This window comes from Rosa chinensis, chromosome 5 (genome assembly GCF_002994745.2).
Source record: "Rosa chinensis cultivar Old Blush chromosome 5, RchiOBHm-V2, whole genome shotgun sequence".
Lineage (NCBI taxonomy): Eukaryota > Viridiplantae > Streptophyta > Magnoliopsida > Rosales > Rosaceae > Rosa > Rosa chinensis.
Window position 1 is genome coordinate 10,549,232 of NC_037092.1, and position 17,558 is coordinate 10,566,789.

A 17,558-nucleotide genomic window follows, 5' to 3' on the forward strand; every position below is an offset into this window, starting at 1 on the left:
TTCCTAACCTCACCTCCACGATCCATTGCTCATCTTTTTCTCTTTTGTTTTAAGAATCACCTGGAGCTTAGATCTGCTTGCAGGAGACAATTTAGGTCTGCAAAACTCATTAAATAGTATGAAAAATTGGCAAAATGTTAGGAATTGTAATACCAAATCAGAAGACAGTTTTGAGGATGAAGCACACTTCTATTGAATTGCAAAGGTTGGCTTTTATACAAGCCGATTACAGGAATGGGAAACAAACTAAACACCAAGTTGAACATTATCCCTAAACGTGATTCAAGGTCTAAGACCAATTCAACCAGTTACAACACTAACAGCACTAACTAAATGAAAGCAGTAAATATAAGAAAACTATATGCTTCACATATCCTCCCTTAAACGGCATTGCACAAAATTGCAAGCAGTTTACTCCAACTCCAACCTCCTTCCCAGCCTGTCACGATTCTGTTCTCTCGATAGGATCAGGTTCTGCCTCGACCGGTTCAGCTTGTGTTCTCTCAACAGGATCAGATTCTGTCTCGACCGGTTCAGTTTGTGTTCTATCAACAGCATCATATGTATTATTGCTAGTGACAGCAGCTGTAACCCTTGATTCCAAAGCAGAAGCATTTTCTGGGCACGTATTAGCCCAATGGTCACCATGCTTGTGACAACGAAAACAAACAATGGGACCAGCTCTAACAGCAGGACCGTAGTATTTTTCACCATCCATCGTCATACCAATGTACATAGGAAGCATTTCGAATCCCTTTGGTACATAAGGTTTTGGCTTACTCCTCGTCTTTGTAATCTCTCTTTTTCTATGGAAATAAGCAGCCTCTGGTTCTTCGGCCTTACTACCTGTTTGGCAACATTGTGAGATACAAAGAAAAAATTCTATATACTTGCAATCCTACACATATGAAAGATATTCCAGAAACAAGAGCAAAATTGAATCCGTGATGAAACATATCTTGGAAAAACTATGGAATTGATTCAACAAAATTTGACACAAGAGTTTTTCTAATTATATAGCCATCGATTATCCTGTAAGAAACATACAACAATGGGTAATCCAAAAATACCAAACTGAGCGACAAACTCGAAAGAGTTTCATCTATTTCTTTTTAAAGGCTCAGACACGCATAAATACTGTCATCCAGAAGCACTCAGAATTGAGAAACGTTTGGTCATCATCGCCATGTACTATTTAAAATTTCAGAAAACCCCAAAACAAATCCAGATCATATTCCCACAAACCCTAAAACAAAGATCAAAAGCATACCATGAGCCAAACTGCTATCGAGGACTATCTCGTCGAGATCGAGATCAACCAGTATCACCATAGCGGCCTGGGATTAAAAGAGAGCAATAGATTGTATAAATACGTTTAGGGCAGGATTCCAATATAAACATTCGTCACGATCCAGATCGGTTTATGTACGTGGCATGACTCTAGTGATTGAGCTTTGGACCTGATTTTATTCCCCGATATCCCCCGGAAAATTTTCCCCATTATGGTCAAATATTCAATGCGTATCAAAGGGCCGAGGATGGAAAGTTTTTGTCAACCCTAATGTAAAACAATTTTTCTCACCTTCCCTTCTTGGATATGGTAATCTTTGTTATGATTCTTGATATCGGCTAAGATTCACTTGTATCTATAATGAAATTTTACTTGTGTCACAATTCCAAGTTGAAAAGAAATTAAAAAGGGCTTTTCAAAAAAAAAAAGTTTGAAAAGGGAAAAACAAGTACCTTAGATAAATAAATAAAACAAAAAAAAATATTTAAAAGTCTCAGTGTCATTTGGTCTTGTGGAAGATCACGATCGAGTTCGACTCATTATATTGATAATAGAGTAATTGTTATATATGAGTTAAATTTGATCAAAAAAAGGGGGGGGGGGGGGGGGGGGGAGAGATCAAGACTCCTTGGAGGATAAGTCTGTTGTCCAAGATGTAATCAGCCTGTCTAAAGTTGAGAGTTAATATTTCTTTCTCTCAAATTTGGCGATGAACGAGTGTAGCGGATGAAATAGCTAAATTAGGTCACCCTGTCAATGAGTGTCTCTGGCTTTGTTGATCTGTGGCTCTGCTAGGGGTTTTTCTATTTACTTATTTACCATCGACAAAAAAAGAGAGGGGGGGTGTTTTGTCTATTTATTTCGAACGAAAATAAGAACAAAAAACAAAAAGGGGAAGAAGTTTATGAACAGGAAACATAAGATTTTCCCTAATTACATGTCTGAAAGCCTTTTCCCTTGTGGTACAAGGAACTGGCTCTAATTAACTCCTATTAATACCAGCGTACTAAAGCTAAGACAGCATTGGTCTCTATCGTATGCATTGCAGATTTGTAGTTGCAGGTCCATCTCTGTCACTTTTTTTTGTATGTTTGTTAATTGTACTTCTTATCCGGTCAGGTAGGATCCTATGTATATTCGAAAAACATTTTTGATTTTTTGTTATTGAGATATAACTGATGAAGGTCTTCAGACTATATAGATATACAGCCACACACACACACATATAATAAAAATAATAATCTCAAAAGAAACACTATTTAAATTGTGATAATCAGTAAAAACAGGTTATTTTTTATTTTGTTTTTCGAAGAATTTGAAAGGAAGAATGTGTAGTACTTTTTATTATTATTCCTGTCATCTTCAGCTTTGAAAAGTATATATACTACCAGATCTGTGTGTCCTTATACTTTTTCCATGAAACTCTAGAGCTTGTTGTCTGCACCGTGGATATATATCAACTAGATTTTGAATAAGATTTCCACCATATACATGTTCTTAATGAGAACTATCTAGCGCTTTCTCTTAGCCAAAATCTGTGAACAGCTCGTCTGTGCTCATTTAGTACACATTTGAAACAATTTTCGAAGAGCACGTACTCAAGAAGGGGCATATGACAGTCATATATTTGGATTTTTTATCTTCGCAGAGTATCAGGATCAAAATGGGTTTGAGAAAACCAATCAAGCTAGAGAAGGGGACAATCACTCTTGCTTTTCGATTCAAGGAAGGCATTATGATTGGTGTTGATTCTAGAATCACGCGGAAACAGACTATAGGTAAGTAAACTCAAAAAATTTTATTTGTTTTCAAGTATACTCACCATGAGTTTGCACTTGTATACTTAAAATCCTATCTCATTATATTTCATATTTTCAGTTTCAGACAAGAAGCAGAAGTTTTCTGAAATATCATCCAACATATTTTGTACAATGATGGGGAGAGTTCATGTCTGGGAAAACATGGCCCTATATGTGCAGCAAAAGGTAAAGGCACTTATGATCGTCCAGCTCTAGAATTTGACTTAAATTTTGAACAAAAACAAACCAAGGTACTGGCTTGATACAATACAGGTAAAGAGCGAAGAACGTCTTCGCTGTGCTCCTGCAACAGTTTCATATGCAGCAGAAAAGGCGCTTGAACATTTAGAGTATGAATTCAGTGACTATGAATATATGGAGGATGAAGAGGATTTAATATTTGGCACTATCATCGCTGGATGGCAAAAAACAACGGTAACCAACTGAATTAAGAGTCTCAGTTTGTTCATTAATTTGTAATGATTTAACTTTTAGCCTTTTTTGGGTGCAGGGTTTTGAACTTTATAATGTTAACCTGGACGGCAACAGGGCTTGGAAGACAGCCTGTAAAAGTTCAATAATACTAGGATCTGGTGCTAAATTTGCTGAGCATGTTATGGACTCAGTGTAAGTTTTTCTTCAAATGTATGCACACAAACACTTCATGATCAGTTTCACTGGTTAGCCGGCCTATGCATGTAATGTAAGAATAGCAATTGCCTGCGATAATGAAGTTCGATCGATTCTACTAACGTGGGCTGCTTTTATATGCTAGTAAGAACTTCTACGACATGTCTAGTGAAGATGCTGCTGACTTTGCCCTAAAAGCACTGTTTATGGCAACCTTTTATGATAAGTGGTGTGGAGGGACTCTACATGGTAACAGATCTAGCATGTATCTTCTCTTTAAATCGGATAAACATATGAATTCACCCCTCACATTTTTTCACCATCTTTTTCTTGGTTTTGTGTTTCCATCCAGTTTATCATGTGCATGAAAATGGATATCAAGAGAAACGCAGCCTCGATGCTTTAGAAGTCTACTCGCGATATTACAACATTTACGACCTTTACACATATGAACCAATGACGTTTTTGTTGCTGTATTCTACAGATTACCAACCCATTGCTGGCGATGATCTCATAAACCTGGGGTAAATATAAATCATAATCTTTCTTCCCACCGTTTAGACTTGTTAATTCATTGAATATCATCCTCATTTTTAATTTTAACAGATCAGATGAAGGGCTAGTGGCAGCTCATCTTGTAGCAAAGAAGCGAGACTTTAACATCCACCGCCTCGTGTTCAGCTCTGAGAATGAGGCTTCAACAGCATACGAAGCTATTGCTAAAGTTGAGCCTAGAGGTGCATCTAGGTTCCCGCGTCTGCAAAATTTTTGTCTTTGTGAATTAAAAATAAAGAGTAAAAGAGTTCCAGTATATGTCCAAAAAAGCTCAAGAGAATTGTTGCAAAGCATATGCGAATTGCCTCCAGCTCCAGAGACCAACCAATGTTGGCTGCCACGCATAATCAGATTGCCTTCATGTTTCGGGTGTGCATGAGATACATTAGCTATCTACCATATTTGAATAGCCACGTGCCCACTTAATTTCTGATAGCCATCCTCGATCAAAGATGGATATCAAGAGGTGCGCAAATGGCTATTAAAAAGCAGTGTTGGAATGATATTTGTGTAACATGGTCAAAATTAATTTAAAATCTTAGAGTTCAAATTTTGTCCGAGTTGTGCACGCTAAATTGCTAATTAAAATTTCGTGCATTACTTAATCTCGACAACAAAATTATTCGAGTCTCATACCCATTCACACTCTAAGCTTCTCTTAACTCAGTACTATTTGGTCGTACCATTTGGTCTAGTCTCGTTAGTCTCTCATTTGTAAGTACGTAAGAGGTGATGAGTCGAACTCATGAATAAGTAGTTATTATGATTCTCATTTATTAATGTGAGAAAGAACAAAAGAATATATATCGAGTATTATTTTTTTTCTTTCCTTTCTTTGTTAGTTTCGAGTTTTTGGCTCCGTTTAGGGTTGCTTCGCTTTTAAAAATAATAATAATAATAATAATAATAATAATAATTGTCCATTTACCCCAATTTTATGGATTTTTTTCCCACTTACTGCATTAAGTTTTTTTAATTCCCCCTTACCCAAAACACTCTAAGGAAATCTACATGGAGAGAGAGAGAGAGAGAGAGAGAGAGAGAGAGAGAGAGAGAGAGAGAGAGAGAAAGAGAAGCCATATGAGACTTCGCCGGATTCAGGCCACCGATCGCCAGAATTCGGTCACCTGCCGTCACCCACGAGATTTCTCTAAAAACCTTGCTGGAGGTCCCCAAAGAGGTTGTCGGAGATCTCATATGGGGCCGGAGAGGTTTATTACCCCCTGAATAAACCTGTATTACCCCTCAATAAAACTTTCAGTTGCCGGAATGAAAACTAATTTCCGTAAAATTAGACAAACAAAACTTTAATTAAGGGAAAAAAAGAGGAGATTTTATCAATTCAAAACATTTATTGCCCCCCAATAGACTTTAATTTTGAACATGAATACATGTAGAGCAAAATAGACCTAAAATCATCAGTAACAAAAATCTGTTGTTTTCCATTGTCAATCATAAAGCAAAAATAGTTGCAAAACAAAACAGCAACTAAACTTTATTACCAGAAATGACAGTAGTAACTAGTAACTGTCACAGTAATATTAACATCACTAATTCAAAACATAAGCCTGTACTATTTTTTTTTTCCACCAAAGTTGGTTGATTGAGCAAACAATACACTCAACAGAATACTACCCGCATCGATTGCTGTAATTAATATCTAATTATGCCTCCTTACATTGAATACCTGAGGTTCTTGATGCACTACCTGGTGCATATATGACATGACTTGAAGCTATATTCTTTAACATTCTTGTTGAGCACGGAGGACCTGACGTCATCGATCTTCACTGCCAACACAATACAATCAAGTATATATCGCCAGACTCAATTGAGTCTGATACTCTTGAAGAAAACTAGCAAGAGAATTGAGGAAAGTTTTCTTGTATTACTTCATAAATGAACTGATTACAAGGGTGCAAATATATACAAGACGGAAGAACTAGCAACAATACTTACTCTACCCATAACTATGCTTATAACAACTCTACTTTAACAACTAAAAGTAAGGTATGAACAGTGAAAGTTAATGTACAAAACCAGTAAACCAGAAAACCATGCTGCAGCCATGCTGCTACTGACAATGCAGCTATCCTGCAGCAGTAAACTGAGCCATGCTGCCAGGGCCGGTCCTGAAGTTGTGGAGGCCTGGAGCAAAAATCTAAATGAGGCCTTACTAATTCCAACATAAAAAAATATATTATAAGAACTTGGTCAAATTAATATAACAAGGCAAATAAAAATAATATATAAGAATGAAAAACATAATAGATAGGAAAATTAGCCGAAAAAGAAATGAAAAGACTTGAGAATGTAAAAAGGAAAAGCAAAAAAATGAAAAAAACATAAATAAAAGAGAGATTACTACAGATCGAACACAGGTCATGGGTGGAAAATGGACAGTGACTTGGCCAACTGGACTACTTCGCGTTTCTTTAAATTATTTGACATTTGTTGTTAATATATGTTATATACACATATTCTGAGATCTGAGACCTCCCGAGATTGGAGGCCTAGTGCGGCCGCACCACTTGCACTACCTCAGGGCCGCCCCTGCATGATGCTACTGACAATAACTCTCTCAATTGATCTGCCAGACTCGATTGCATTGTCATCTCTTTCAATTCCTTCGCTTTGCTTCTTCTATCTATATATTTCTTTTTAGAGAGATCGGAGTCGGAGGTCTTCTTCAACGGCAGGAATTGCACGTCGCTGCCCGCCGGAATTCAACGTCGCAGTGTTTCACAACCATCGTTGGCTTCACAGCGGAATTAGCTTTTATCTAAAATTTTAAATTTGATTGTGTTTAGTAAATAAATAAAAAATAGTTTTAATTAAAAATATAAATCACTGGCAACAGATTTTACAAGTAACCCAAATGTTATTTTTAGAAACTGCTTTCAATTAAAGCACACTCTAAAGTTGTTTTATATACTGACAACACGTTTAAAAAGTATTATTTACAGAGGAAGTGAACTCCCAATTTTACAATCCTCACTAACTCTTTCCTTTTTTTTGATATCTTAAATTTTGTCTTTAGTAACTTGAATTTTGTCTTTTTATGAGAATTTGAACTAAAGAAGGAAAAAAAAGAGTATGAATTACAAATTAGGAAGTGTAGATTTCAATCCCTTTTACCAAACACAAAACTATTTTAATTTACTAAGCTGATTTAATTCTTACAACAAAGCAATAACGATTTTATTTTTATTTTTTATAAGTCACGACAATCTCAAATTAGCTCTTTTATCTGTGATGAGTATAACCGAATCCATGGCCGAATATAATTTACTAGCCCGGCCCAGCATTCCAATATTTCATGTTCTTAAGACCGCTCACTCCCCTCACTCGCTCCATTTTCCCTGAAACAGAGCCGCTGTAATCGTTTGGTTCTCAGAAACCAATGGCCGAATCCGGCCGATGCCGAAAGCGAAACTGGACGGAACTCCCCGACGAGTTAACGGCGGCGATTCTTTCACGGCTGGGAGTGGTGGAGATCCTAGAGAGCGCACAGAAAGTTTGCATGAAGTGGCGTAAAATCTCCAAGGACCCTCTCTTCTGGCGCAAAATCGACATGCGCAACGATGGTGATCTTGATGACTGGGACTATGTGTCCATGTTCCGCCACGTCGTTGATCGGAGCTCCGGTAATGTCGTCGATATCAATATTGAGCACTTCGGCACCGACAAACTACTCACCTTTATCACCGAAAGGTACTTCATTCTTTTCCTATCAAACACCAGGGCTTTAGAAATTTGAAATATTTTTCGCTCAATTTCGGAGTATTATTATCCTGTGGTGTTTGTTATGTGATGATTAAACTGGTTATAAGGCTTGTATTACTGTGGAGTAATCATAGCTCTGTATTTGATTAAGTCTGTGGATGTGTCAATCTCGCACATTTCTTTGGGCATTTGTTCACTGTCATATGGTTCAAAGTACAAAGATGAGATATATGTTGAATTTTATGCCTTTGCATTGTGAGGAGTTATTATGTTGATTTATAGTTTTGCAGGTAGATTTTCTGTATTTGTGCAACAGCTAACATGTTTGTGTAATATTTGTCGATAGTGCGAGTACAATCAGGCGCATCCGACTATTTTCTTGCGATGAGGTATCAGATAAGGGATTGAGTAGAATGGCTTCGGAACTGCAGTTGTTGGAGGAACTTGACATTTCATTGTGCGCTGGTATCTCACATGAAGCTGTAAAAATGGTTGGGCGCTCTTGCCCTCTTTTGAAGTCATTCAAATTCAACAAGGAGTGGTGCAGATTCTCTGATGATGAGTCTGACTCTGACTCTGATGAGTATGGGTCTGACTTTGATGATAGTGATGACGATTATGCACATGCTCCTTTTGCTCATGCTCCTGTTTTTCATGCTCCTGTTGGTCATGCTCGTGTTAGAAAAGATGACAATGCAGATGCACTTGCTATAGCAGGAACGATGCAAGATTTACACCACCTCCAGCTTTATGGGAATAAGCTTACAAATGATGGCTTGAGAAAAATTCTTGATTGTTGTCCTCATCTTGAGTCACTTGATCTGCGCCTTTGCTTCAATCTCAATATGGGGATAGATTTAGAAACAAGATGTGCTGAACGGATTAAAAGGTTGTGGCTTCCCCATGATTCCATAGAGGGAAAAGAATTTACCGCTAGATCAGATGGGTACTGCTTCAAATGGATTGAACTCCCGGACAATGTTACTATGTCGATACTGTCACGGCTTGGAACAATTGATATCCTGGAGAGTGCTCAGAAGGTATGCATGAAGTGGCGCAAAATCTGCAAGGAACTGAAGTGGAACACCATAGACATGCGCAATGATAGTGCTCCCGACATTACCTTCGACCTAGATAAGATGTGCCGCCATGTTGTTGATCTTAGTTGTGGTAATTTGGTCAATGTGAATGTTGAGGACTTTATCTCGGATGAGCTCCTAGAGTATATCACTGATAGGTATGTAGTTTGCTGCTTTTATTAATGTTTTGGTTTCTTAGTATTAAGCTGCAAGTCGGACATGGAATTTTATTTATCTAGTTTCATAGTTTGTATAGGTTTAAATGTTTAATTAATAAGTTTACTAGGAGGTGCTATTCTAGATGTTCTTCACTGTGTTTGTGTGTGCAATATTTCATTGCAGATGGATTTGTGCATTTAAGTGAGTGGATCACTAAAACAGGATTCTATTTGTAATGGAATGGCATATATTTGGTATGGTTCATTAGACGTCTTATCAACTTGTGGAAGAGTTAGAGGTGATCAATTCTGTGGAGGTGTAAATGTCATGATTTAGAAGGAAAAAAAAAAAAGACCAGGAAATATTTTGTAATAGGACTACTAACCTCTGAAGTCATACCTGTAGGCTTCTATATTAAAGTAATATAGTATATATGAAGTGAATCATATCGAAAGGACTTAATTCTTACTGTTGAGGGAAGACTTAATGTTTTTAAGAGGAAACCCAGTTTGAAAAGAAAATAGCAAATAATATATTGTCTATGTTCATTATTTGGTATTCTCTTTTTGAACCCGGTTCCCTCTTAAATCTGTAGGATGGTCCAAAGTTTTTGAAGGAATGTGATTGATTCCAAAAGAAGAGCATTGCAAGAAATAATTTTGTGCAATGAGCTATTACTCATTGTATCCTGTTTTTGTTTGCGGTTAACTGGTTATTGTTTACCTCTACAATATATTTTTTTGCTCTTAAGTTAATTATTTATTGTCTTTGATCCTCTCTATCGAAAGTGCTGGGAGAAGTGTTACAGAACTTGAAATAGATAGCATATGAAAACAGAGTATCCCTCCCTGTAAACTCAAAAGACATTGTGGACTGCAGATCATCTAGGACAATCTAGAGCTTCTGTTTTCTTTGATATTGTTCCCCACACCCACACACATGTACATATATCTTTGAATTTATGTCAGTTCGTATTTGTGTATTTCTGCCTTCTTGCAACTGTTTTACACATTCCTCTTCAACTTTTGTAGTTCGAGTGGAATCAGACGCCTGCGACTTGTGTGTTCTTATTACATATCAGATGAGGGATTGATTGAAGTTGCATCAAAACTTCCGCTGTTAGAGGACCTTGACATCTCATTATGCGGAAATTTGTCTCATAAGCCTGTGAAAGTGCTTGGGCACTCTTGCCCTCTTTTGAAATCATTCAAATTGAATAAACAATGGCACAAATATTCAGACAACTTCTTTGAAGAGATTATTGACGATGAAGGTCCTTGGAGTAAAGATGACGATGCACTTGCTATTGCAGGAACGATGCATGGTTTATACCACCTGCAGCTTTTCGGGAATCAGCTGACCAATGATGGCTTAAGGGCAATTCTTGATGGTTGTCCTCATCTTGAGTCACTAGATCTTCGCTATTGTTTCAACCTTAATCTGGAGGGAGATTTGGGAAGAAGATGCACTGAACAAATTAAAAGATTGTTGCTTCCCAAAGATTCAATTGCTGGATATGGATTTCTGCCTTCTACCGATTGGCAGCCTCCCAGATCACCTAAATATATTATTGATAAGCTTTTCTCCTGGTTATGAGGATTGTGAATTGTCATGTGGGATTGAAGAAGTGACACCCTCTAGCTGCTGAAATACCTGGGAGATAGTGGTCTTGAATTAATTTGAAGGGGAAAAGAAACTTCATCAATCCAACTGGTTTAGACCTCCTCTGCATCAGGCGTAGTTCTGGGATGGCACTTCAAGACCTTTTGAATTTTGTGGTTACAGCTCTGGCTGCAGGCACTTTCCTTGGGAAGGAGATGAGACTAGTGTTTTCTTTAGTGCTGATTCCTTTTGTAGTTTTCTGACATCTCTCCCTTGTATGCTTTGCAGACTGTTTAATGTTAAGTTTTCTATTCCATCATGAAAGATTTAACTAAATTTCGTATAATTTGGCATATTTAGCTTTTAGACATTTTAGATGATGAAATGTTTTATGTCAACAATGCTATTGGTGTCATATGCTCATTAGTCATGACTAAATCTGTTCTGTTTTGTTCTCTGAATATGTACCTGTTCAAGACCCAAATGATATAGCTTTATAAAGTAACTATACTTTTGATTTTAAATTGTTGAAGAACAGGTGATAATTCTTGTTTATTCTTTTACTAATTTCGAATTGTTTGCTAATAGTTTTAATTTCTGTTCGGGATTTTATCCCACTGAGTTTGACTCAATTCTCAATTATAATTTTTTGAGAAATCAAATTTTTTTATTTTTTTTCTCAATCAAATAAAAGAACTTTGGCGCCAAAAGCCCATGGGCCTAGAAGAAACCAAACTAGTCCAGCCCAACAGTCCAAAGTCCAAAGTCCAAACACAGCATTCAAAGCGTCTCGCCCGCTCGGAGGAGTTGGGAGCCAGACAGTGAAACCCTAACCCCACAATCACAATGGCCAAATCCTCCCGAAGACGCAAGCCAAAACTGGACGGAGCTCCCCGAGAAAGCTACGGCGTCGATACTCTCACGGCTCGGAGCGATCGAGATCCTGGAGAGCGCTCAGAAAGTGTGCATGAAATGGCGCGAACTCTACCATGTGGAGCAAGATTGACATGCGAAACGATGGTGAGATTAACTATGACTTGGAGGAGATGTACGTGCCGCCACGCCGTTGATAGGAGCTCCGGTAATCTTGTTGATATTAGCATCGAGTATTTGGGCACCGATGAGCTGCTTGAATACATCACTGAAAGGTACTGATCTTTTTGTTGGATATTGTGATTTATGTAAAATGACCATATACATGCTCACAACATATGCACACAATCATAAAAGGGATTAAGGCTTACCTTCAGCAATTACTGGCATGGATTCCATCTTATGCAACTGCAAACACGAACACTGAATATAGCCTTCTGTTACTTACCAACTTGCTTCTCAATGGACAGAACAATATGCAAAACGTCGGTAGTAATCAGGGACCAATTCATCTGTATATATAGGTAACTTAAACCTCAAGAAGCTTCCCATTAAAGCTATCCATATCGGTTTAGGTTTCCTAGTTAGATTCTTAATGTATCACAACTTGTAGCCTTCCTTGTAGACTAAGCAATAGATTACTATCCTTAATGAATTGATACACTATTCATTAAGTCACTAGTATTGATTTACTGTTTGTATCCATGTTAAACTAGGATTGATATTAAGCTAATCATCAATTACTTTATGATGATATGTGTTATGTCCATATTTGATCTTACAATCTCCCCCTTGGACTCACACATATCATGCTCGATGATTTGCACCAGAGAACATCAAAACCTACTTAACTTACTGAAGTGCGCGCCAGATAACAAACTTAAATCGAAAATCCATTCCAACATGGTCAGATCACAGTTACTTATGCAGAGCAAGAAACAGTATACATTTTAACAAAAATGCAGAGTTTCAAAACCACAAACACAAGCTCCTGCAATCCACATATGTCAAACCAGAAGTGATACAATATATGTTAATGTGTATCAACAAGTAAACATATATTAGGTCCTACTTTATGTTTCTAAAACCAAAAACTCAAGCAAATTTACTGAACACTGATGGCTTAAAGATATTGCTTGAACCTTAACATCATGCTTCACATGATTTAAGCCATCTGATAGCAAGTATAACTTTAAACACAAAATCGATAATTTTCAGAACATTCAACAAAAACTGCAGTAATAACCAAAATCTGAAAATACCTCAAAATTTATTAATAATAAAATCTGTCATTACAAACAAGTTGTGATAAACAAAATAAAAGATCACAACTAAAACACAAGAACTCAAAAAACCTTATAATTTTAAATGCTCCAACTGGACTAACTCTCTACTGAACCTAAGCATCTAAATTAGCTAAAATTCCAATGCTTGCTGTATGTTTCTGGAATGCTGCTACTGACAATGCCTTGGTGAAAGGATCTGCTAGCTGTGAATTTGTGTCAATACTCAAAACAGCTATTTCACCATGCTTTACTCTTTCTCTAACACTGTAATACTTTAGATCAATATGCTTGGAATTATTTGACCTTTTACTGTTCTTGCTAAAGAAAACTGCAGCCTCATTGTCACAATAAATCGCAAGTGTTCCAGCCACAATGTGACTCAATACTTTGGTCTGCATGAGAAAATTCCTAATCCAAAGTCCTTCACACACAGTTTCATATACTGCAATAAATTCAGCTTGCATAGTAGAAGTTGAAACAAGTGTTTGTTTCATGGTTTTCCAAGCAATAGCACCTCCTGCAAGCATGAACACATATCCACAAGTCGACTTCTTGGAGTCTGGATAATTCCCTGCAAAATCCGAGTCTGAGAATCCTATGAGTTTCAGATCCTCCACTTGCCTATAAACTAGCATATGGCTTTTAGTTCTCTGCAGGTATCTCAACACTTTCTTCCCAGCTACCCAATGTTCATGGCCTGGATTAGATTGGAATCTTGACAAAATCCCTACTGCAAAAGACAAGTCTGGCCTAGTGCAGACTTGCGCATACATGAGACTTCCTACAAGTCTGGCATAAGGCTTTGACTCCATATTTTCCTTTTCAACATTACTATTGGGACTTTGCTTCTTGGTTAACTTATCTCCTTTGGACATGGGAACTTCTCCAGCTGCACACTTCTCCATACCAAACCTCTTTAAAACTTTGGTAATATAATTGTGTTGAGACAAACCAAGTAGTCTCTGTGCCCTATCTCTTTTAATCTCAATACCTAGTACATAGGATGCTTCTCCTAAGTCTTTCATGTCAAAATTCATTGACAGAAAACTCTTAGTATCTTTAAGCAATTTAATGTTACTGCTAGCCAAAAGTATATCATCCACATAGAGTACCAGAAAAATAAAATTGTTCCCAACAGTCTTCAAATAAACACACTCATCAACAAGATTTTCTGTAAATCCAAAAGTAGAAATCACAGAATCAAATTTCTTGTACCACTGTCTAGAAGCTTGTTTTAGGCCATAAATTGATTTTCTTAACTTACACACTAAGTTTTCACTTCCAGCTTGTACAAACCCTTCTGGCTGCCTCATATAAATCACTTCATCTAGTTCGCCATTCAAGAAAGCTGTTTTAACATCCATCTGGTGCAGCTCCATATCAAAATGAGCCACTAAAGCCATGATTATCCTAAACGAGTCTTTTGTAGAAACTGGAGAAAAAGTCTCAGTAAAGTCAATGCCCTCCTTCTGTGTAAAACCCTTGGCAACTAATCTTGTTTTATGTCTCTCTACATTGCCATTTGCATCTCTTTTGGTTTTGAAAACCCATTTACAACCTATAGGCTTCTGGTTGGGGTCAGGTTCAACTAATTCCCAAACTGCATTTTGACTCATGGAATTAATTTCTGCTTCCATTGCTAGCTGCCATTGATGAGATTCACTACTTTCAATGGCCTGATTAAATGTAGTTGGATCATTGTCCTCTGCACAGTCCATTTCAATTTCTGCTTCTTGTAGATAAACAATGTAGTCACTCTCTTCCCCCCATAAGTTGGTTTTCTTGCTCTCTGTGATCTTCTAGGTTGAGCTACTGGAGGATTTTGAGGTTCAGTTACTTGACCAGTTACGTGGTCAGTGACATGGGCAGTGACTTGACCAGGTACAGTTACTTGGGTAGTTACATGGTCAGTGACATGGGCAGTGACATGGGCAGTGACTTGATCAGGTACAGTTACATGGTCAGTGACTTGGTCAGTTACTCGACCAGGGACAGTTACTTGGTCAGTGACATGGTCAGTCACTTGACCAGTTACTCGACCAGGGACAGTTACTTGGTCAGTGACATAGTCAGTTACGTGACCAGTGACATGATCAGTTACATCTTGTTCTAAAGGCAATGCTACACTTAAATTCTCATCTGACACAATTTCCTCAAAAACTGAGGTTAAATCCTCAAGGTTTGTATTGTGAACTTTTTCACTTAGAAACTTTACTTGATGTGTTTCAAAAATTCTAGGTGAATGATGAGCAGAATATAACTTATAGCCTTTAGATTTATCTGGATAACCTACAAAATAGCAACTAACAGTTTTGGGGTCAAGTTTATTCAAGCTTGGATTATAAATCCTAGCTTCTGCATGACATCCCCAAACATGACAGTGATGAAGACTAGGTTTCCTGCCACACCAAAGCTCAAAAGCAGTATTTTCTATGGCTTTGCTAGGTGTTCTGTTGCAAATATAATTTGCAGTTTTTAAAGCCTCACCCCACAGAAATTTAGGCAAACCAGTTGTACACATCATGCATCTAACCATGTTCAAAAGAGTCCTATTCTTTCTCTCTGCAACACCATTCTGTTGTGGATTATAGGGTGTTGTGTATTGAGCTTTAATTCCATTGTCTTGCAAAAACAAGGCAAATGGACCCTTTTGTTGGCCGGATTCAGTGTACTTTCCATAGAACTCTCCCCCTCTATCTGACCTTACTGTTTTGATTTTCTTTTCTAGTTGATTTTCTACCTCAGACTTAAAGATTTGAAAGGCTTTCAATGCTTGTGCCTTTTCTGAAAGTAGATAAATATAACTGTATCTAGAAAAGTCATCAATGAATATGATAAAATACACATTCCCACAGATAGTTTGATGCCTAAATGGTCCACATATATCAGTGTGTATGAGTTCTAATAAATTTTGGCTTCTATATGCAGTCTTCTTTCTAGTATTAGTTATTTTTCCCTTAAAGCATTCAACACAGTCTGTTAGATCAGAAAAATCAAGTTCATTTAGGATGTTGTTTTTCACCAAAATTTTCAGTCTCTCTTTTGAAACATGGCCGAGTCTTCTATGCCATAAAAATGCAGACTTTTCATTTAGTTTGGTTCTTTTAACACCTGTTAAAGTGCTAGTACTGTTTGTGTTATCTTCAACAAGTAAAATTTCTTGTTGAGCCATTGAACAACTTAACTGTAAATAATCATTCGAGATAACACCAGAACCAATTTGAACAGAATTTTTAGAAATAAGAATTCCATTACTATCAATAACAAGTCTACAACCAGATTTTACTAAAAGAGAAACTGAAACCAAATTCCTTCTCATGGAAGGTACATAAAAAAACATTATCCAAAACTAACAATTTTCCTAATCCTAGATCGAGCTTTAAGGTTCCAATAGCCTTGACTGCCACTCTCATGCCATTGCCTACACACAGGTTCACTTCATCACTTTTTGGGATTCTGCTCCTTATGAATCCCTGCAAAGAATTAGTAATATGAATAGGTGAGCCTGAATCTATCCACCAAGACTGTGGTTCAATATTTATAAGATTAATTTCTAAAGAAAAAACTGTATTAGAAAAAATCTTACCCTTTTTGGCTAACCAATTTTTATAGCCAGTGCAGTCCTTTTTCATGTGTCCTACTCTTTTGCAAAAGTAGCACTTGAACCTAAATGGCCTGTTTTCCTTGGCCACTGCAGCTGTTGAACTCTTAGTTATGGCTTTGGTAGGCTTGAGCTTATTCTGGGGCTTTTTCTTCTTAGGCTTCTCTATGAGATTTATGGCTGTAGCAGGTTCTTTTTCTTCCTTGATCCTAGCTTCCTCATCAACACAGATGGATATAAGTTCATCTAAAGTCCAGTTTCCCTTTTGAGAGTTGTAACTGGTCCTAAGATGACTAAAACTGTTAGGCAAGGAATGAAGTGCATAATGCACTACCTGCTCATCCCTAACGCCCATCAAGAGCTCCCTGAGTCTGCCATTTATATTGATCATCTTCATAATATGTTCTCTAACTCCCCCTGAACCCATGTACTTCAAATCATGAAACTCCTTGGTTAGTCTAGCTGCTTCTGCCTTTTCACTTTCTTTAAACTTAGCACCTATGAGTTCCAGAAAATCTGATGCTAGCTCAGGTTCTTCTATACTTCCCCTGACAGTCTTGGACATAGAGGTACGAATGAGATTCTTAGCCATTCTATTGGATCTATGCCACTTCTTGTAAAGGTCAGTTTCTTTCTTGGTGCTCTTTTCATTCAACTCTATAGGCTTATCCTCAGTAAAGCAATAGTCTATATTCTCATGCATTCCCATATAGTTTTCTACAGAATCTAGCCAAGCTCTATAGTTGGTTCCAGTTAGCATCAAGACACTGTTCAAGTTCATGTAAGAGTTACCTAAGGAGCAAAACAAAAATTCGTGTGAGTTCTCAATTTGTAAAGAAAATAACTTTAAGTTTTCTGTGTTTTATTTAGCTTTAAGCAACCAAAACAAGAACATACAGAAAACCTAAACAATCCATACTTGCATTCATATCAGTCCATAACCAAAAATAATGTTAA

At 37.2% G+C, this 17,558-nt stretch overlaps 2 protein-coding genes and 1 non-coding gene across 3 annotated transcripts; 1 reads left to right on the forward strand and 2 right to left on the reverse strand.

Moving 5' to 3' along the window:
- Nucleotides 1-170: 170 nt before the first annotated feature.
- On the reverse strand, nt 171-1,494 carry LOC112201799. The gene is made up of 2 exons (XM_024342712.2): nt 1,271-1,494; nt 171-846 (listed from the first exon to the last, which is right to left on the reverse strand). The coding sequence occupies exons 1-2, from the start codon at nt 1,329-1,331 to the stop codon at nt 443-445; spliced, it is 465 nt and encodes a 154-aa protein (XP_024198480.1). The 5' UTR covers nt 1,332-1,494; the 3' UTR covers nt 171-442.
- On the reverse strand, nt 1,116-1,187 carry LOC112168566. The gene has a single exon (XR_002924327.1). It is a non-coding gene; the product is annotated as a small nucleolar RNA snoR126 (small nucleolar RNA).
- A 6,113-nt stretch (nt 1,495-7,607) lies between the features above and the next one.
- LOC112167231 (putative F-box/LRR-repeat protein 23) lies at nt 7,608-11,224 on the forward strand. Its single transcript, XM_024304221.2, has 3 exons — nt 7,608-7,989; nt 8,348-9,238; nt 10,271-11,224. Exons 1-3 carry the CDS (start codon nt 7,679-7,681, stop codon nt 10,833-10,835), a joined length of 1,767 nt encoding a protein of 588 aa, XP_024159989.1. The 5' UTR covers nt 7,608-7,678; the 3' UTR covers nt 10,836-11,224.
- The last annotated feature ends 6,334 nt before the right edge of the window (nt 11,225-17,558 follow it).